Consider the following 15,842-nt stretch of genomic DNA (forward strand, 5'->3'; position numbering starts at 1 on the left):
GTTGTGCAAGTGAACAATGCTCACTTTCAACAGATTTTACACATGGAGCTAGTCACACATTGCCAAAGAGTCAAACAGACTGTTGCACTGTTTAACTCCACAACAGACACTTTCCTATTTATGTTTTTTCCACCATCGTACTCCCTGACATGCTCTCTCCATCTGCACCACAAACATTGAGGAATGCATTCAAAGTATCTGGCATTTAAATACAGGTTGCTTGCACCCACTTGTTCTTAATTTTACAGTCAGTGGCCACAGATAATTTGAATGCACCAGAAAAGTAGTTCCTTTAGGCATGACCAAAGCAACAGCTCCCCAAAAGTGATAAGACTTCACCATTACTCTAACCAGTAGTTAAAACACAGTGATCATGAATATAGACATTTGCTCTCAGGAAAGGCATCCAGATAAATACAGTCGTGTACAATATTTGCTTTTTCCTTCTGAACTGGACAGTTCAGTTATTAGTAGGTCTTACCGGGACAATCAGTCTCCATGATGGCCTCTGGCCCTGGGTCCCCTTCTCCTCCTTCTCCAGGACGACTAAGCTGGACACGGACTCGATAGCGTGTTGAAGGCTCCAGGTTCATCAGCGTAATGGGCTCCTTGTCGCTATAGACTGAGATAATGTGGATGTTAGAATAGCTGATGACACAAAGCCTTTACATAGGCCTTATAATTAACAAAAGCATTTTTCTTAAAACATAAATTAAAGTACAATAAATACAGAGAAAATACATATACAATTTTGCATAATGCTGAGGTTTCATAGTGTGGTGTAGAAGAAACTCGGGTAGTTTGTTTCAAGTATGGTCTCATTCATGCTCTGTCTCTGCCAGCTTTTCCGTTTAGAATTTGTTTGAATTTGAGCAATGATTTCTCTCTCCCTGTGACCTTAGCTGATCTTCCAGTATGTTGAAATCGCAATAATGACTGGTTCAGGAAATTTGTGCTTTTGATTCTGCTGAGCAATAAAAAAGAATGTCAAAATAATCTTGTGATGAGCATCCATCCATCCTCTACCGCTTTTCCGTTTCCGGGTCGTGGGTGGTGCTGGAGCCAATCCCAGCCAATGTTCCATGTTGCCAGTCCATCACAGAGACCAACAAACACTCACACCTACGAACAATTTAGAGTCACCAATCAACCCAAACATGATGTCTTTGGACAGTGTGAGGAAACCAACGCAGGCACGTAGAGAACATGGAAACTCCGCACAGAAAGGCCCCAGGCCAGGAACTGAACCTGTGACCTTCTTATTGTGGGGCGACAGCGCTAACCACTACCACCTATCGCTGTGCTGCCCTGTGATGAGGATATTTTCACTAAATAAAAGTTGAGGTTGGATGAAGGATTACATCTCTGCCTGCTTACCTATAATGGAGGACCAAGAATCCCCATTCTCAACAGGCTTGTAAAGAAGCCTGGTGGACACAATGGGGCCATCTCCTCGATGGGAGTCCACTGGCATCACAAGCAGCTGCTTACTCCTCCTTTCCAGCAGTTTGGGAGCTGTGGTGGGCACCGGCGGCTCTGAGTGGGCACAGGAAAAGATTTCATTCACAAATTTGAGATTTGCTGCTGTGGTATGCACTCACTGCCCACTGGAAATCACAATAACACTGTTATCTTTCCCTCTCTGAATATTATTTAGGATCTACCCAGACAGACCTTTAATGGTGAGGTTGAACTTGCGAGAGTCTTGGCCTCCATTGGTGAACACCCTGCACTCCCACAATCCACTTTGTTGAGCACTCAGGCGAGAGATCTCAAACAGGGCTGTGCTCTTATTGGATTCAATGACAGTGCGGGAGGCCTGAGAGCAAAATACATAACACACAACAGCAAAGCAATGTACAATGAGAAATATATTTACATTTCCTGCGTCTATTTTTGTTTTCTTTGTTCTATTTTTGTAAGTATATCCTCACTATAAGGAATGTCTCTTTTCCTAAGGGAAATGTTTTTATCAGATTGTTTCTATTATCGAGGAAACAGCACAGAAAGAATAACACAAAAACTGACCGTGTGCTTATAAGCAGCATGTGGTAACTGTTCAGTGATACAGCTTTATCTGGGCAGGCCATTGTGTTGTTGACTTCTTCAAGACTTAACTCAGCCCTTTAAACACCATTTATGAGGTAAAACTCAGCTTAACTGTATATTGATGAGTTGCTTTATTGACTTTTTATAATAGCAGATTTCATCATCATTAGCACTTATTTACTAATTTAAGTCATAGAACTTAAATATACGGCCTTCGATTGCTGCGTTTTGTGAATGACACATAGATCTTGGTTTCAATCACATCTAATGAAATTAGATTGGATTTTTATATATTCAGTAATTAAAAGTTTTACTGCTACTTGTTATATGATATGGTAATTTGGCAGGAATTTTATAAGCGACTGCTGCACCTCCTACCTTGAGCACAGTGCTATCCAGCTTTCGCAGCTCAATACTGTTGTGGCTGGGCAGGGGGTTTCCTGTGGCTGAGCAAAGGATCTTGGGGTTGGAGTTGAGATTCCACTCTAAATTACTATCCAGGTCCAAGATCTGGGGAGCCCGGTCTGGAAAGGGAGAAGGGCATGGAACAGAAAGTGAGAGAAGATGGTCCAGGTGGGGCAGTGACCGGAGATCGTGATATGGCAGGAAAGATGTTTAGCTTGTACATGGAGAAACAGGAAATACAATTTGACTGTTTCAGATGCAGACACTTTCTCCAGACAAGCTGGCTTTGTCACTGGTTTAATGTTTAATACTGGCTTCACTAAACTGCCTTTGCAATTGTTTAAGATATTATTTATTAAATTTACTTTTGAGACGAGAGCAGATGGTGGTATCCCACAAGGAGGATGGAAATGGAAACGGAAATCTATCTAGTGATGACGACAAGGATTATATATCTCATTGCCATTCCACAAATGAAGCAGGATGAAATGAAAAAAAAAAAAAAAAAGAACGGATGGTTAAGAATGAAATGGTAATAATGCCTACCAGATTTCTCACAGTTCTGTCCTCTCCAACCCATAGGACATTGGCATCCACTAAAGCGATTGCAAGCTCCTCCATTCTGGCATTTACACCTCAGTTTGCAGTCTGGTCCATACATGTCATTATCACAGGCTGATAAGAGAAAAGAGAAAGCTATACTACATATGATGCCAAACAAAAGGGTCAAAGTAAACGTAAAAATGGAAAAAAAAAAAGAAAAAAAGAAAAGGAAAGTGTGGACAAATTTATGGATGGGTTACTTACCCTTTTCGCAACGGCTGCCAAACCAGCCGCTGGCACAGGAACAGCCATAAGGGTCTGGTAGGCAGAAACGAAGCCCCTTGCAGTTCAGCTCAGAGCCACATGACTCCTGGCAGTTTCGACCAAACATTCCTTCTCTGCAGGCTGCAAGCCATCAGAGAAAGATAAATTCACAAATGTGTTTCTTTGAATTCCTTGTGTTTTGATGGATCATGCTTCAATCTGCCTTGCAAAATATCTTAGAAGACTGCGTAACCACTGCTCCAATCTGATAGTCCTCGGATTTTGATGGCCTTGTTATATCTGATTAGGTTTTTTCACACACAGTTAAGGAAAGGAGGACAGTAGGTTACCGATATTAAGTGTAAACGGACCATATGATGATGTCAGATTCTGTAGAATCTGGCCAAGCCTGGCTTTCCAGAGCGGTAGAAATATTCAGTATTTGACATTTAAACACAGAAAGAAGCCCCTTTACTAAAACTGAACTGGCCACGCCAAGGAACCGCTGGGCCAGTGTACGGTATCACTGGTGCTATCCATGCATCCAAACTAAATACTGGTTTGATATATGCTGATATACTGTTTTTCATCCACAGCTGGTGAGGAGAGATAACCTGGTTTTTCACAGGTGCATCAACTACATCCCAGACGGCAACAACATGGTCAATTGTGCCCAGTTATCTTGGGCAGCACTAACACCGTGCCTGCATGTGTTCTGCTTTGAGCACTGTCGCCATTTAATGTCTCCCATCAGCACATGAGACTACTTATCGTGAGACACAGGCAAACCGTGAGCTCCGCAGAGGAATTCATGTAGGAATCAAAAACTTTATTCTCATATGTGTCTGAAACAAGTTTCGTGGTTATGTGTATATCGCCATTTGAGTGGTTGTGACACACAGAATTGTCCATGGTGTTGAACCTTACTTGCACCTGTGTACCGATCCACAGCCTTTAGACAGTAGCCCCTTCTAATGTACAGCCATTTCTTTTCTATTGTTGACAACAATTCTCTGAAAACATTCAGTCTGTCCATTCTGTCTACTCTGGATCAAATTGAAATATCTTGTCAAATAGTGTAAGTATTACTTAGGAATTTCGTAGAGATAGTCATGTCCCCAAGAAAAATGAATCTGCTCACTTTGTCAATCATCTGACTTCTCCTCTTCAGCTACCCCAGGGGCTACATGTGTGTTTGAGAATAAAATGCGTTTTATTCTGACACTGCTTCTGAGAATAATGATTGAAATCAGACTTTAAATATAATTCCTCTGTTTTCAATGTCTATATATATATATATATATATATATATATATATATATATATATATATTATTATTACTCTTATTAGTAATATAAGTAATATGTAAGTAATATAAGAAGGGAATGAGAAGGCTAATCATGTTCAAACGTGTACCATTTTACCTACGAGTACAGTCTAATGACTGCAGTACAAACCTGTCTCACAGCGTGTTCCCATGAACCCTGGAGGGCAGACGCAGTCTCCATCCAAATCATGACACACTCCTCCATTGAGACAGTCAGGGCAGTCTTCACAGTTAGGACCCCACTTCTTACTGGGACAGTCTGCAGAAAAACAGAGGTTTCTTTTCTATGAGATGTGCTTTCGGTGTAAGTTGTGAATTCTCGTGGAGTAAAAATGACATAAATCCTTGCATCCTTGTAAAATGAACATCTGGTGGGTGTGGAGGAGATACAAAAGCTCAAGGCTGAGCAGGTGGAGCGTGGAGATGCTGTTGACACTTGTGAAATCTCTATAACAATAGGGAACAGGAAATGAATAAAACACACGTGCTGTCAACTCATCTCTCCAAAAGGAGTAAATCTCACCAAAAATGTACAGTTGGGGATTTTGCTCTTATCAGAAATAAAATTGTTGAAATGCGTAACACGCTGGTCACGGATCAGCTTGTTTAAAAAAGCGAAACAGACCGGCTGATTATCTTAACAGGAGGTTTGGGGAACAGTAACCCAGGTTCTGTTCAAAGAGAGAAATTCATCTCATTTAAAATGTTCACTATCTTACTTTCTGACTGTCTCCTACTTGTGTTTAATCTGGACGGAAAACCCAATTTGTGGTAACGTGGGGGTCTACTTCATGGCCAGATGCAGTGACTTATCAAGTCTTAATGTCAAGAATTAGGTTTTACTTGCAGAGCAAATGCATAAAACACTGTTGTCATAGCCTTGGTGCAATCTGACCCTGAGTGTAAATTTCAACAAACCTCTGACAATGAGCCTCATCCAGGCCCCCTGGAGTGGACTGTCCCCCACGTAGCTGGCACTGTAGATGCCTTGATTGGCAAAAGCTGCGTTCTCCACTGTCAGTACGGCAGTGCGATTGTTCATGTCATTCCAGTGAGTCATATAATAGTAGTTTCCTACATAAAACACACAAAAAATACATAAGGAGTATAGTTATCCAAGTCCCACAAAGCAGCCATGTCGATACTTTTAAATCCAAGTTAAAAACTTTTCTTTTCTCATGCACTTATGGATGAAACCTGCACCGTACTTCTCGGAACTTATCCAAACAGCTGCATATTCTTTTAATCATTTTAATTCAATTATTTTATGATTTTATGACTTTGATTTTGTGCCTGTTACCGTTCTTACTTTTCTCTGTATGTATTTAAAGCTCGTTGGATTGCCTTTGTGTAAGAAATGTCCCATATAAATAAACGTGCCTTATTTGTTGAGCATCCTTCAATAGAGACAGTTTTCACTCATTATTTGTGAACAGTGTCTCAACGTTCAATTCCCTTCCTTCTGTGTGAGAAAGCTTACCGTTGTACTTCCAGGTCACATCTCTCTTTTGGGTGCTGTGTAGCTCCATGCTGAGGTTAACCGTCTCTCCTTTGTTGGCAGTCAGAGTGAGGTGAGTTGGAATGAAGTTTGCTGTTGAGCCCACACAACATCATAGTTATTAAAAATGACAATATTCAGGTTGATTCATAAGACATACATTAATCAGTTTAAAATTTTGGTGGTGGGCACAGGAAGCAAAACAAACTGCTGAACACACCTCCAGGAAAGTTGTTGATCATTGTGACTGTCTCGAGTGGGGCAGCTTCCTGAATGCATTCACAGTAGAAAATCCCAATATTATCCAAGTCGCGGAACTCTTTGACTTTCACTTCATTGTTCCGGGGTTTTGTCAATTTAAAATTTGGCTTCTTGGGAAATATGAGGATTTTGTTGTCTCTCTTGATGTCCAGCTCAAATTGGGTCGGGCTTCGCTCTCCATTGATACAAGAGATGGTGAAGTGATTGACACCGTTGACCTCTGCTGTGGAGATCATGGTTAAGTCGATCACCGCATCTGTAAAACAGATTGTGAGCCTCTTATGACCTCTGGTGCACACACACACACACACCCTCATACAGTAAGTTCTTCATTTACCCTGCTGCTGTGGACTGTGCTATTATCCAGCCTTTAAACACAAACCGGACAGGTTTTTTCATCTTGTCTAGCTCCTATACTGCAAAGATTTAATCAAATATATACACTCGGTCAGTGTAGAGTGATCTATTTGGTCTAGTAAGGTCATTATTATCCATTGTTATTCCTATTGTCCCTCTCATTGTAATATTATAGATCCTGATTGGATGTTTCTTCTCTAAGTGCTTATCCTTGTCCTGCATACAGTTTATTTTGCACTGGTTAAGCTCTTTTTTTTTTTCTTCAGGTGTTTCTGTATTTTTTCTGCGTCTACTACAAAGGACAGCTTCACAAATTGAGCTAATTGAATTATCCTGTCATGAGGCAGAACTATAACATCAGTATACACATATTTTAAATGGACATGGGAATGAAGAAGCCAGGGACTCATAACCACATGGCTCTTTTTTACTGACTTTGTTTCTGACCCATTTAGCCCACCCTTCATTGATATAAATTGGAAACACTTCTCAGTGTTGCAACATAATTTAACTGCTGCTACACAAGACAAGTAAAGTTGCATCAAAGCCTCTTTCAAATGTGTTCCACTAAAAGCTCCACATTAGAACCTCTGAGTTTTATAATATTGTTTCCATTATTTGACAGCATTAGTTTTAACTAGGGGGACCTAAAAATACTTGCAACAGACTATATATTGTTCATTCCATTCGCCAGTCCAAATGAATCCTGTTTCCAATATCAGCGGAGGTTTAACTCACATATTCCATCCTCAGTATGTAAGTCTCATTCCCTTACTAAACGAGAGGTCGTTTTAGAGACACAACTGTACTTCGTCTCACAAAGTACCGTGACAACCAGCAGAAGAATCTTTTATGGCTCACAGGAATCTGTCTCCATCAGCCCCACTGATAACGTGACTCTTTGATTCGCAGTGATTTATGCTGACAACCGAGAAAAGTGATTGACAGGCCGGCAGCACTCACTCATCTCTGTTCGGGATTTTTGTCCAAATACAAAACAAGTCTCCAAGGACGCGGTGATTTAAACAAAAGCGCCAAGCCTAATATTGTCAGTTTCTCCAGCATGCCTTTTCGCTAGTATCTAAGCCCCATGTCCGCAGAACAATGGCAGGAAACATGGATGAGCTCCTTTTCCCTAAGGGTCACAAGGCTCTGTACACACGATGGTCCTCTCCTAACTATCACAACAACTTTAATTTAATAGAATATGATCGATTATTTAAATATGCCAATGGATAGAATACTATAAACAACAGGCGAGGAGCTGCTCTTTCTTATAGCCATGAGTTCTTTTGAAAAACTACAAGGATTACATTTTTGCTCCGTTTAAAATCTTACCAAACAGCATTCAAAGAAAGAGCACACTTACCTGACAAATCAACGAAACACAATACAAACACCCACAAAATCCTCATGATATTTAAAAATCCTCGGTGGCGGATAGTTGTGTCACTGAATCAACTGCCAGCTCCTGAGAGCTCCAAATCCAAAACGGTGACGCTGCGTCACGAGGACCGGTGCGCTTTTTTACGCATAACTCTGCCAATAATCCAAAGCGCCAGTTCAGGTAAAAGCAAAAACAAAATAATGATAATAATAAAAAATAAAAACAAAAATAAAAAAAATATATGTATATATCTGAGATAACAGAACAGTGTCCGTTGCTGTCCGTCACACTGAGCACAAAGTTGGAGTTGCGGCAAAGCTCAGCTTACTCTGGGTGGGAAAGGAAGGAAGAGCGTCACCAGACAGCGGAGGACTGCTGGCGCTCCAGACCTCCCCTATCCTCTTAATGTATTTATGAGTTTAAACTTTGTCACTTTTTGTTCCAGTCGCTCCGATTGTCTCTACACACAATCGAATGTGTAATATTTTAAGAGTCTTTACTGGTATATCTGTGAAATCCTATTGTGCTTTTCATTGATTCGTGATTTTCTGGGGCGCCATTGATTTATTTACATTGTAACACATCATTAATTACAATGTTCATAGCTTTGTTGTATAAATAGTTTCGTCCTGAAGAAAATCACATTATGGAAAAACATAACGCTCTAGGCTTTATGGGCCAAACATTTCTGCATGCTATTAAATAGGCCTGCTGAGAAACCAGCCTGCGTTTGAGTGGCCAGGATCGATAATCTGCATGGTCCAGGTATACTCCAAAGGATAGCAATTTATTGCTGCCTCTGATTTTCTTTGTAGAGGTACCAGAAAAACAAATGCAGCAACAGCTGGTGTCATGTTTTGCCAAATGCAACAACGTTGTTCTTTTGCATCACATTTGTCACCCCCTTCCTGCATTGTTATCATCAGTCATTTTCAGGAAATCATGAACAATGTACCTGTTGTGTCTATCCTATCATATCTGACAAAGCCACTAAAAGGTGTCTTCGCCTCATCTTAAAACTGCATGCGCCTTTTTCTCATTTTCTCTGCAAAAACTGTCGGTCTGATTTGGTGTTTGCTTTACATTTCCTTGCTGCCTCAGACAATCAGCTTGCGCTTGACTCAACTTCTTATTGTTTGAGATTTCCTGTTTTCCATCTCACCAGCCTGTGTGGGTTTCTTAGGCCGGGAGGAATATTAAAGTCTCCACTGGATATCTAAAAAGAAAAACAGAGACTAAAATAACAGCTTTTACAAATAGTTGAGAAACTTAGGTTCAGTCTGAGTAAATAAGTAAATAATGGCAGGTACTCATCTGTGAAATTGTGACTGTACAAACTGAAAATCATATTCAAAGGTTCGCACTTTAATCTCGCTTTCAATTAGCTGAGAAAAAAAAAAAAAGAAAGGAAAGAAATCAAGTCCAACCCTACACCCAGGTTTGAATTGTTTCGTCTGCAGATCACAGGGTTTCCATTATGAGTCTTGGCAAACAGAAGGTCTTGGCGCCTAGAGTTGGCTCAGATCTGTATGATCCCTTTGACCTGTCACTTTGTCCTTTGTAGCTCAGAAGCCAGAAAAAGTTTTTATAGGACCCTCTCCTTTCCTCTGCAAAGACTTTAAAAACACCCGCCCTGGGCTTAACAATGAAAACGATGATACTAAATTGTCTCACGAGCAGTCTGCTAGATACACAGTTCTGGCTGCAGCCCAAGCTCATGTACAGAACAACCCAATTTATGGCATATAACAATTACAGTAACAAGCTGTCCTGTCTGTACTGCTGCCAAACTAAAACGCTGCACACTTTTTGAAATGAAGCTGAAGCAATTTCCCAGTAATTACTGCAGATTTTACAGAATTGCCCTTTTTTTTTTTTTAACTTTTCAGAAGCAAATGAGGAGGAGCGCATAGGAAGAAGTGCAAAGATAGTAAAGTGCTGTGGAACCTGTATTGGAAGCCAAAAGGGAAAAGCACGCAGGCTGGATTAACACAGTCGCCTCAGCCTCTGGCTGCATCGAGGTTTTCAGGAACCAGAGAGCAGGGATTAGAGTTTATGGATGTGTGTGCATGCATACGTATATGTAGACTTTTTGCATGCATACACCTGTATCCTGTGCATGTATTTAGAATGCCGTGTGTGTGCGTGCGCACTTGTGAACATGTGCATATGGTGAGGGAAATTATTTTGGTGGGGTGAATATTCAGGATGGAGGACAGTCTATGCCCCTTAGAAACTACCCATTGTGTCCAAATGTCTTTGCTGTCCTACAGTTATCACTATAACCGGTTTAGTGACGGCCTCCTGCTTTAAGACACCGCCAGATAAAAATATAGCTCGAAGTGTCTGCTGACCAAGTTGGTCAATATTACTTCCCCAGAAAATAAGCCTGACAATGACAGTGGATGGAGTGTTTCTTGAGATCAGGAGCGTAGTTACTGTTCTGTGGTGCCGGTGCTGTATGTGTTTTATACACTGGAACAACATGTGTTTGCCTCTTTGCATCTTTTAATTGAAGAGAAGCTTTAACAATCACTTTACAGTCACTTCTCCCACCCCCCTTTCATGACCGCATTGGAAAATGCAATTTCTCTGGTCAATCCTTTCCTACAATATTTTATTCTCTATCGGCTGCAGCAGTTCATCTTGCCACTTTTCAGAAACAGCATGTGGTCAGATGAAAGATTGTAGGGAAATGCCACCTAATTTGTGTTAAGCTGTAAACTAATAGCAGACCAGCTCCCGGGCATGTTTTAGTGGTTACTGACATTTTGTTGTGGTTATAGTGGAGGAGGTGGTGATGGTGAGGCTGAGGGGTCCCTGGAAGCGAGACCAGCAACAGAGGCGGGAGGTCTCTTAGACTTTGTGAGAAAGTTTGTATTAAATTCCCATTTCCCCTCATTGTGTGGCGAGCTGGCCCGGCTCCACACGCACTGATCCTGCTGGGCCCTGGGAGCCTAAGCAGGAGTGTCGCTCACACCTCTCAGACCCGTTACCCTACCCTGGCCCTCGAACCCTTCAGCAGCAGCACAGCACCAACCACTGACCTACATGTCAAATTACTTGATGTTTGATTTGGGAAGTCCGCTCTTCTCTTGAATCGTTTACACATATTCGCTGTAAGGCATGAGTGTGTGAGCAAAAGTGTTTTGAATAACAGAGCGAATGAGATGGTGAAAGGCAAAAAGACAGATTTGCACATAGTGTTTGTGTGGGAGCTATATTAGGAACATTTAAAGACCCCCGTCGGATTTCCCTCCAGATAAAAACTTATAAACTCCTGATAACTGTATAGCACACTGTTATCTAAGCTCTGAATGCATTAACACTCTATCTGACATGCTCTATCTGTCAAGTGTGTTTTCTTACACTGTGTGATGACAAACTGACAGGTCTGCAAACTCTTTACCTCAGCTACATTTCCCATTCAGCTTGATGAATTCAGGCAGTCAGCCAATCATGATCCAACAGACCTGAACAGTGTCCGGCTTTTGGCTTTTTTTTTTTGCTTTTTTTTTTTTTTTAATAATAAACTTTAAGCAAACATTTTACAAATATCCACATTGCTATGTACCCGAATTAAGCATGTCAGAGATCAGCACACATTGTGCTATAGAGTTCTTCAGCTAACTCAGATAATCTCTGTCTTTCCAGACCAAGGATGAAAATGGTGGAACTGGATCCCATCTTCCAAAACAACTCATTTATTTGTTCCCCCAAATATACATTGCTCTACAGCATATTCCACAAATTCAATTATTATTTTTGTTGTAAAAATATCTCATATCTCTGGAGGAATGCAACCTGAATTTCTGGATTCTGTATTATTAAAAAGGCTGATTCTGTTTCTTGTGGCTTGATTGAGACTATGGCTTCCAAATTATCCACAATGTTTTGATTGCAGTTGCCCACGAAAATGGGACCACAAATGGACAGTTTTGGTAAATTATCTGGAAGAAATACAAAATATACTTTGGTTTTTAATGAAATGTCCAAAACAGCAAATTAATAGTTTGCCATGAAATTTGGTGGTTCTCAGCAAGCACGTCACACCCATGGTGTATGGGGGGTATCTGACACCCCCACCTTCACTGACTCATTGTTTCATACCCCACCCCCGTTTTGCCTGACTGTCTTAATTTCTTTTTTTGCGCTGGCTAGTCACTTTGATTCAGCTCTACATTGGACAAAACTCATTGGCCAATTTAGATCAATTGAACAGCCATCCAGTTAAATCAAACCTATTTGGCCACCCGTCCAGTCCAAGGACTCCAAGCCTGGGAAACTGTTTCCTGGTAGCGGTGTGTGCCCCCCTCCCCCAACCCCCCAAAAATAAATAAATAAAAATAAAACATTTCTGCGCTCACTCTGGGCTCATTTGTCCCGCTTTCTGAAGGGCAGTGCTGGCCCTGGTTGTTGGTCCGGCAGGTTGACCTGAGTCAATATTAGGCCATAATTGAAATGTATCCACCTATATAGGTGGTAGGACCCCATCTGAAGATAGTAATATCACTTTGAGAGCGTGACCAGGATAACATGGTCAATGCCTAACAGAACTGTTTGTATGCTTGTAGACTCTTGGTTGTATTTAAATATGAAGCTGAGTCAGTTCCATCAAGGATAATTAGGTCTTAACTTAAGGAATGAGAACAGGACCGGTGACGTAGGGCTGTAGGGTTTGTGTCAGTTCTAGCTTTTTCTCAGCAGGCAAATATACAGATGTCGACAACAGGGACCACTGGGGACCCCGAGTTACCTCCTTACCCGAAGGATGAGGAGGCAGGAATGTATTAGACCTCCACAAATGTCAAGCTGCTTTTCAACCTTTGTCGCATGTTGTTTCCTTTGCTTTCTCATATTTCCTGTCACTTTCCACTGTGTACGTTCTCACAAGAAGAGCTGCCATTTAAGTAACCTCAAGGGGCAAAGGCCTCCAAGCAATGGATTGGCACATGAAGTGATGGATATGATTTGACAAGTCAGCATAGCCACAGAGTGAGTACTGTGGAACACACACAGCTGATACGATGTAAAGGAGCTTAGGACTGTGTGCTATGCATCTTATCATGCCCATATACACACAGCCCACCAAAAGAAGTAGCTTGATTTATACAAAATGAGTTACTCACACAAATGACTCCAAAATGATTCAGGTTTGAAGTCCCCTATGGATGGAACACTTTCCTTTTCATTCATCCCATTTGCTTCGGCTCTACCAGCAATCTCACTTTCTGATTATACGATGGTGAGCCAGGTCAGTGACTTGCTGTTTAATTTCAAGCAATAAAACATCCAAAATGAGTGGAGCTTAGAGAAGTAATAACCTAAATATTTGTCTGCATTACATCACATTTACTCACTAGGCGGGTGCTTTTATCCCAGGCGGTTTGATGGTCCAGAATGAACCAGCCTGTCTGGACTTTGTCGGAAAGGGTTGAAGTCTCAGTGCTCCTGACACCTAAGTGCTAAACATCAGAAATCCGATCCAAAGGCAAGGCAGAGTTTGCATTGCACCTAAATCTTGATAAACCATGTAATAAAATCAGTAATGAAATATGGAATGTAAATGAGAGAGAAGGCGTTAAGTCATGTCCTGAGTAGAAAGCACCAGGAAGGCCTACATGCTAAAGATCCCAAGTGAAACAGCCCCTAGAGGTAAAGAAAACGGGGAGGTGTGAGTTACAGTAACAGGGACAAAAAGAGAAGAAGTAGAATGATGTTGGAATAATTAAAACAAGAGATTGTAATTTCGTTTGTGAAACACTATGATGTCAAGCTGAAATTCATGTTGTTGTTCTGAAATCAGAAACCTATGTAACTGAATGGTAGCAGAGCTGGTGGCGGATTGAGCAATGATTACATTATATATATATATTATATATACTACATACACCATATTAGATGAGATGTCGAAAGAGTCTAAACACATACACTGATTTCAAGATTGTATATAATGAACACACACACGCATACTGATGGAGGAGAAGGTTAATACCTGGAACAGTGAGACCACATGAGTCCCCCCCCCAGAACTTAAATTTGGGAGATGGAGTCTATGAGTCAGAATGAGACCATCCAACGAGACATCATGGAGAACCCACAGATGAAAATATCAAGTCAGAGGAGAATACTTACTGTACTACTCCAGTCCAGCAGTGTATACACTGGAGCTCTGTGCGCTCGGGCTTGCTCGGCCAAACAGAAGCTGTGATCTACAATAGGAACTTGGCATCATATCCCAGATCTGAGAACAGCATCGTCTGAGGATAAGGGACAACGGTCTTGGCCAGCAATCCCTCCATTCATTTCCCCTCCACTAAATTTATGCATAAGCCATCCAGCCTCAGCTCTTTTTGGGGTTGTAATGAGTAGATTTGATTCTGGAAAATGATCAGTTGAGTGTTTTATGTTTAGGTTATGTACCACAGCCTTTCAAGATTGCAGTTATTAAATCCCTCCGCAAAGAACCTGATCTGGATCCAGATGTTTTGGCTAATTATAGACCCAAAACTACCCTCCTTTTCATTTCCAAAATTCTTGTAAAAGCAGTTGCAAGCCAATTATGTAAGCGTCTGCAAAGAAATGGCCTGTTTGAAGAGTTTCAGTTGGGTTTTAGAGTGCATCAAAGCACAGAAACAGCAGTGGTAAAAGCTACAAATGACATTCTAATGACTTCAGACAATGGGTTGTCCTCCGTACTTGTGCTGCAAGGAGCTGCACTAAGTTGGTTCAAATCATTCTGATCAGACAGATAACACATCACTTCATGTTAACAGTGATTCTTCCTCATGCATTTTAGTTAATCAAGGAGTTCCACAGGGTTCTGTCCGTGGACCAATCCGTTTCCCTTAGGCAATATTATCAGGAATCATATATTTTCGCAGTTATGCAGATGATACTCAGCTTTACTCACATTTCTCCTGTTCTAGCTTCTCTTCATTGGCTCCCAGCAAAATTCAGATTAGAATTGAAATCCCTCTTCTAACATACAGAGCTCTTAATGACCAAGCTCCATCATATCTCAGAGAGCTCATAGTTCCTTTTTGTCCCAGGAGGTCACTTCGCTCTCTGGATGTAGGTTTACTTTTAGTTCCTAGAGTCTCCAAGAGTAAAGGAAGAGGCGGATCTTTCAGCTATCAGGATCCTCTTCTATGGAGCCAACTCCCAGTATCAGCCAGGGGTGGCGGACTCTGCAGCAGTTTTCAGGATCGGGCTTAAAACCTTCCTTAATGACAACGCCTATAGTTAAATATTTAAAGTTTAATAAAAGTTTCTTTAGTCATGCTGCTATAGGCCAAAACTGCTGGGATTGCACTGGCAACCTCTCTCTCTCCCTCCCTCATACCTGTACATCACATCATTACATGTCTCTAACTTTGTCTCTTCTTGTAGTCTGTGTTTTGTCCCTCCTGCCCTGTCTCACCCTGTCCCTGGCCTACAGATGCTGAATCATCTTTGTTCCACGTTCCCGCTCAGTGCCTGCTGCTGCAATAGTTCATATCATTAGTTATCATTTCTCATCAGTTCTCATTTTTGTTTCTTCTGCTAAAAACACAATTTTCACCTACTGTTAATATTTACTAGTGCACATTTAATGGTACCAGGCTTCTATCCCCATTTACATCTGTAAATCTTTTCCTGCCCTCGTTCTCTCTCCACCCCTACTTCACCTTGATCATACAGCCATATGATCCATCTCAGTTTCTGCCCTCCTCTGAGGAATGTCTTCCAGCATTGCATCCCTGCAAACA

The 15,842-nt window shown here is 41.3% G+C and overlaps 1 protein-coding gene across 4 annotated transcripts in view; it reads right to left on the bottom strand.

Annotated features, from left to right (window-relative positions):
- The window catches only part of tie1 (tyrosine kinase with immunoglobulin-like and EGF-like domains 1), an 84,157-nt gene that overhangs the window by 8,756 nt on the left and 59,559 nt on the right, over positions 1-15,842 (bottom strand). For 2 of the 4 annotated variants that reach the window (XM_029501060.1, XM_029501057.1), the window contains exons 1-11: positions 8,074-8,408; positions 6,307-6,603; positions 6,069-6,179; positions 5,507-5,662; positions 4,719-4,847; positions 3,262-3,402; positions 3,001-3,129; positions 2,428-2,573; positions 1,675-1,819; positions 1,378-1,536; positions 482-622 (exon numbers count right to left, since the gene is read on the bottom strand). In XM_029501060.1, the coding sequence (XP_029356920.1) occupies positions 482-622; positions 1,378-1,536; positions 1,675-1,819; positions 2,428-2,573; positions 3,001-3,129; positions 3,262-3,402; positions 4,719-4,847; positions 5,507-5,662; positions 6,069-6,179; positions 6,307-6,603; positions 8,074-8,119 (1,600 nt within the window). In that variant the 5' untranslated portion in view covers positions 8,120-8,408. Of the gene's footprint in view, positions 1-481; positions 623-1,377; positions 1,537-1,674; positions 1,820-2,427; positions 2,574-3,000; positions 3,130-3,261; positions 3,403-4,718; positions 4,848-5,506; positions 5,663-6,068; positions 6,180-6,306; positions 6,604-8,073; positions 8,409-15,842 lie in introns of those variants that run through there. The other 2 variants (XM_029501059.1, XM_029501058.1) reach the window with 1 other exon arrangement.

Source organism: Echeneis naucrates, chromosome 4 (assembly GCF_900963305.1).
Source record: "Echeneis naucrates chromosome 4, fEcheNa1.1, whole genome shotgun sequence".
In the NCBI taxonomy this organism is placed as follows: Eukaryota; Metazoa; Chordata; class Actinopteri; order Carangiformes; family Echeneidae; genus Echeneis; species Echeneis naucrates.